At 42.6% G+C, this 5,654-nt stretch overlaps 1 protein-coding gene across 3 annotated transcripts in view; it reads left to right on the top strand.

The window, feature by feature from the left end:
* The window catches only part of ABHD5 (abhydrolase domain containing 5, lysophosphatidic acid acyltransferase), a 45,831-nt gene that overhangs the window by 1,680 nt on the left and 38,497 nt on the right, over positions 1-5,654 (top strand). The window contains exons 1-2 of one of the 3 annotated variants that reach the window (XM_024756207.1): positions 482-509; positions 2,450-2,519. The exons of the other annotated variants lie outside the window; for them this stretch is intronic. Coding sequence (XP_024611975.1) covers positions 497-509; positions 2,450-2,519 — 83 coding nt within the window. The 5' untranslated portion in view covers positions 482-496. Of the gene's footprint in view, positions 1-481; positions 510-2,449; positions 2,520-5,654 lie in introns of those variants that run through there. 3 annotated transcript variants of the gene reach the window in all.

The following is a 5,654-nucleotide window of genomic DNA, read 5'->3' as shown; positions in this document are numbered from 1 at the left end:
CTTTTTTACCCCGCCGGGCGGCTCTGTCGTCCGGCCCCGGCGCGAATCCGCGCGGCGCCGGGAGGAGAAGCCCTGGCCTCGCTCTGCCCACGGCGGGCGCCCTTCGGGTCTGAGTGTGACCCAGGCAGCGCCGGGAGGCCGCTTGACCCCCGCGCGGAAGGGCCGCCGCGGGGTCGTGTCAGCGCTTCGGCGGGGCGGGCGGCGGGGGTGACCCGGCACTCAGTCCGGTATGGTCGTCCGCTGAGGTCTCCTTCCGGGCAGAGACGGCTGCGGACCCAGCCCTGCCCCCAGCGCGGCCCGCGAGTGCTGACCGGCGTCCCTGCACCTGACTCGAGTTATGGGAAACGGCTGAGTCACTCTGTCCACTTCCGAGCACGGCTTCGGACCTCAGGTTCGCGCTGTGCTCGGTCCAGCCCGGGGCGAGAACGAAAGTGCCACCCGGCCGAGCGTCTCGGGAGCCTGAGGAAGGGGCGGCGCTTCTTCGGGACAGTGTTGGATGGCGAGCCCAGGTTCACCTCAGAAGCCGCGGGAGGGAAGGGAGTGTCGGGGGAAGGAGGAGCCCAGAATGGGGGAAAGGGGCTGGGGGAGTGAGTCTGTGGCTTGAGCTTTCAGAGGACGTTTAATTTACAGATGCTTTATAGAAAGAAAATTAACACGGTATGGGTAGCAAATTCAGAGTCAGTAATCTCTCAAATGGAGATCTTCCTTTGCTTCCAAGTGTTCTGGCGTTACTGGAGAGATGTGTGCGTTTGCTTCTCAGAAGACACACTATGTGTAGGAAACTTTATGGAAGTGGGGGGACAGATGTCTAACGGGAAGCTTTTTAAAAAATTTTTATTTTATTGAAGTGCAGTTGATTTACTATGTAGTGTTAGTTTCAGGTGTATAGCAGAGTGATTCAGTGTGTATATATGTATATATATATACACACACATATTCTTTTCAGATTTTTTTCCATTATAGGTTATTACAAGATATTGAATATAGTTCCTTGTGCCATACAGTAGGTCCTGTTGTTTATCTATTTTATATATAGTGGTGTGTAGCTGGTAATCCTAAACTCCTAATTTATCCCTCCCCCCTTCCCTTTTGGTAATAAGTTTGTCTTCTATGTCTGAATCTGCTTCTGTTTTGTAAGTAAGTTCGTCTGTATCATTTTCTTTTAGATTCCACGTGTAAGTGGTATCATGTGATAGTTGTTTTCCTCTGATTTAGTTCACTTAGTATGATAATCTCTAGGTCTATCCATGTTGCTGCAAACGGTCGTATTTCATTAGTTTTTATGGCTACTATTCCATTGTGTGTGTGTGTGTATATACACACACACAATGTATATATATACCACATTTTCTTTATCCATTCATCTGTTGATGGACGCTTAGGTTGCTTCCGTGTCTTCCAGCACTTGTAAATAGTGCTGCTGTGAACATCGGGGTGCATGTATCATTTCAAATTCGAGTTTTCATCTTTTCTGGATATATGCCCAGGAGTGGGATTGCTGGGTCATATGGTAGCTCTATTTTTAGCTTTTTAAGGAATCTCCGTACTATTTTCCATAGTGGCTGCACCAATTTACGTTCCCATCAACAGTTTAGGAGGGTTCTAATGGGAAACTTTTTGATATACGAATATACTGTTTGTATTATTCTTTTCTACCTGTAACTTCATGCACTTGGCAGTAGATGAATAGCAGTTAATTAGTGGAAAAATTAAATTGCTATGAACATTATTGCCGTATTTCTCAAGGCCAGTCATTCAGATTGGAAAGTAAATAAACTTCTATGCTACCCCCCCATATATGTTTAATATTTTGACAACAATTCTATTTCAGATGTCGGGAGAAATTAGCATATGAAAAACTAAATGACAGAAGGGAATATAAAGTATCATGACAGACAGGGCTATTTGGAAAGATGACAGAGGGGAAGAGTTGTGAAATATTAGAAACTAGGTTCTTCTCTTGAGTTTTGTTTATATGATGAATAGGTCCATTATTTTGGTTTGTTGATGAACTTCCTTGTTGAGGTAAGATGCTGCAGGCTGCGTGAATACAAGTCAGAACCTGTTAGCTTGTTACCCTCTCCTTTGTCACAACATTTTTGGCTCTCAGATTGCTTTTAGGAGGACTCTTTGGCCTCCATGTTGTTGTGGGACTTGGGAGTCCAGGGCACAGCCATGAAAGGAATTTGTGGTTTTGGGTGATAGCAGGAGGTCACTGGGGACAGACTATAAACTATCCTTAGCAGCTAACCAGCCGCAGTCCCTTGTTAGAGGTGGGCCTCCTTGGTGCTCTTGGTGATACACTTGATCAGTGTCCAGTGTACAGACTGGTATGGCATTGTGAACTGTGACAAGCAAGTACCTGTTCCTGCTGGGTGTTCCCTAATGCGTTCATATTAAACCTTAAGGTCGACCCTGTGTGCTAAGTATTACTGTTCCCATTTTTCAGGTGGAACTGCAACTGGGACCGCTGCTGGCATCCCACCAGCAAGTAGCAGGGATGGATTGGAGCCCCCTAGGTATCTGGATTTAGTCTAAGGAGCTGTCACGTATCTCTGCTGCCTCTCACCACGATTGGGCCTACTAGGATGTTTGCTTCATGTTTCTTTTGCTTATTCCAGTGATACTTCGTTACTTATTCCTTTATTGATACAGAGCTTACTTTAAAAATTTTTTTAATTGGTTGATCAACAATAGAACTATCCCAAGAGCCAAGTGGATTGTGGGAAAACTGAAGTCTTTGAATCAAGTTCCCTATTCTCAAGACATCTCAGATTTATAAAGGGCAATGACATTAACAAAGGAAACAATTATAAAAAAGGTCACCTGAAGGCTTTTTGGAGTATGTAATTCTTGTTGTTTCCTTCTTTGTGAAGACAGGCATGCCTGGGAGCCATTTGGCTTTCAACATCTAACCCTTTTCAGTTGTAATACAGTTGAGAAAGCAATATGTAACAAGAGTTGGGTAGATTTCTGTGAATTGCTGCAAGGTTGTCCCAGAGAATAATTAAGTATCAGTTGAGTTTAGAGGAAGGCTGTCACGGACTTGCTGAGTTGCAGAGTAGACCACAGAGTAGCAGTTTGCAGTGGTGGTCCAGAGTTATTACTAAATTTTCAGGAATTTTGCCAACCATTGGCATCTTGAAATCAGCCATGGTGGTAGTACTTACACCATGGAAATCGTCAAATAGTAATAAATAAGGGATTTTTTTTCCCCTCCAGTGGGTTTGCACTACAGGATTTCATTAGAGTTTTACTGTATTTCTTTGCCTTGGAAATAAGAGACAGAAGTCCACTCTCCTACCTTTTAAAAGACTTCTAAGATAAGTGACTCCTCTCTGTTACCATCTCCCCTTTCCAAGTCGTTACCTCCTGACATATTAAACATCACAGAACTTCTCAGTGCCACATCCCAGTGGACTTTTATTTTTCTCAATACTTATATTTCTTGGGTCCTTTTTAGTGTTTGACACTAAAGATAGCTACTCCCTTTTGAGACTCTTATCAGACATTCTAGCGAATGTCTGATAAGAGCCATCTTCTGACATTTTGCTTCTTGTCTTACCTGAGATCAGTAGTTAGTTTTATTTGCCCCCCCCATTCTCTAAATGGAGTCATTCTCCAATCTGCCTCCATCTATGTTTTCATTTTTGCCTTGTTTACTCACATTCCTTTTAACTATCCTGTCTGTGGAGAGGACTGAAATCTCCTCAGGATGGAGCCTTCTTCAGTACTCAGTGATGTTTCTGTGTGCCAAATGTTTGCAACTGATTCCTCAAATGTAACAAGTCCAGACCAGAATCTCATTTGCACCGCCTTCCCCTGAACTAACAATACAAAAATCTCAGTTCTTCCCCTTGACTTCCTATTTTTGTTAGGGCACTTAGGTATTTAGTTTCTTCTGGTCATCCAGATTAAGAACTGTGGTACCGGCTTCCCACTCCCCCTCCCCTGCCTTCATTGCTCCAAATACCAACTCCTTTACCACGTGCAGTAGATTTTAAGTGCAACATGCCCTTTCCATTCCCACTGTCACCGGGGCCACCTGGTTCAGATCCCCATTACTCCCTTTTCTGATTTCTTGCAGGCTTTAGTAATATGTTCTGTCCCTATGCTTTCAGTGTAATTTATTCGTTACTTTCACACCCCCAAGAGGCACAGTGTTGCTTGTAGCACAGCCACACACAGTGGCTTTGTTATATGTCCTCAGCCTGACTTCAGAGCCCTTTACAGGCAGCATGGCTCCTGTCTTTGGAATCTTATTTCCTCCCTGTGCACTGGGCTCTGTCCAAGCTGTGTCTTTCATTGTTTCCTGAACATGTTTCTTGCTCACTTCCCTTTTCCACATGACTTGGTTCAAGTTGTTTTCTCTGACCCAAAACAGATTGTGATCTTCCTTCTCTAAAGGTCCATGGTATTTTCCAAAACTTTCTTCATGGCATCTCCACCATGTCTTGTAGTATAGTTTTTCTATATTTGTTTTGTCAGCTCATTGAGGACAAAGCTTTTGTCTTATTCAAATGTCTGATAGAACCTAAAGAGGCTTTACAAATAGAAAGCTTCAATACATTTTTAAGAATCAAACACTTCAACTGTTGTAAACTTAGGCTGAAACAAATATTAAGATCAAAAACCTAGTACTTGATTATTCATTTTGCAGTTTGTGATTTAAATTTTTTAATCCTAAAATATCCAAAGGACATCAATAGATATATTCATAAGAAATTCAAAGTTTGAACTTGACTAGGACGTGTTTGAGCCATTAGGATCATGAACTTAAATTATATTGGAGGGGTTGGGAATATGATTCTTTTCCTTGACCTTGGATGAACCAACAGGGAACCATGCTTCACTGTTTTGCCTGTTCTCCAAAATGCCAATTACAGACCAGCAAATGCAGATTTCATTCCTATGACAAAGAACTTAACAAAAGATTGTAGGGGCTTCCCTGGTGGCGCAGTGGTTGAGAGTCCGCCTGCCAATGCAGGTGACACGGGTTCGTGCCCTGGTCTGGGAAGATCCCACATGCTGCGGAGCAGCAGGGCCGGTGAGCCATGGCCGCTGAGCCTGCGCGTCCGGAGCCTGTGCTCCCCAACGGGAGAAGCCACAACAGTGAGGGGCACGCGTACCGCAAAAAAGAAGTCCCATGGATGGTACACTTCGTAAAAACAACACTGAATAATACATTTCAGAATCAAATGTGTCTCTGAATGAGTCCTTAAAGTCTGTATTGTTTATAATAGCCATTCAGAAACATTGTATAGTTAGATATTTAGTCTGATTCCACAGTTCTAAAATCTCTCACTCCTGATCATGAATCATAAAAAAAAATTGTATAGAAAGATGATTTTATTAAAACTTATTCAGTTTGATACTTAGGATTTTTAGTTTTTATTTTCTTTATCTAGTGGATGAACTTATTTTGGAATTAACACAAAATGTCACTTGGATTTATTAAACAATGTAAATCTAAAAGTACACATGTAGTTTCTTTAATTATGTATGTTGGATGATGATGTGTCTGATTCTAGAATGGCTTGTTTACTGTGTGCGAGAAGGTAGGAAACAATTGGGGGAAAATATTACCAGCACATGGCTATGTCTAAAACACCAATTCTCCAACTCTAGGTCTTTTTTTTTTTTTTTTTTTTTTT

This window comes from Neophocaena asiaeorientalis, unplaced genomic scaffold (genome assembly GCF_003031525.2).
Source record: "Neophocaena asiaeorientalis asiaeorientalis breed wild unplaced genomic scaffold, Neophocaena_asiaeorientalis_V1.1 scaffold265, whole genome shotgun sequence".
Lineage (NCBI taxonomy): Eukaryota > Metazoa > Chordata > Mammalia > Artiodactyla > Phocoenidae > Neophocaena > Neophocaena asiaeorientalis.
This window is presented reverse-complemented; position numbering and strand designations above follow the sequence as displayed.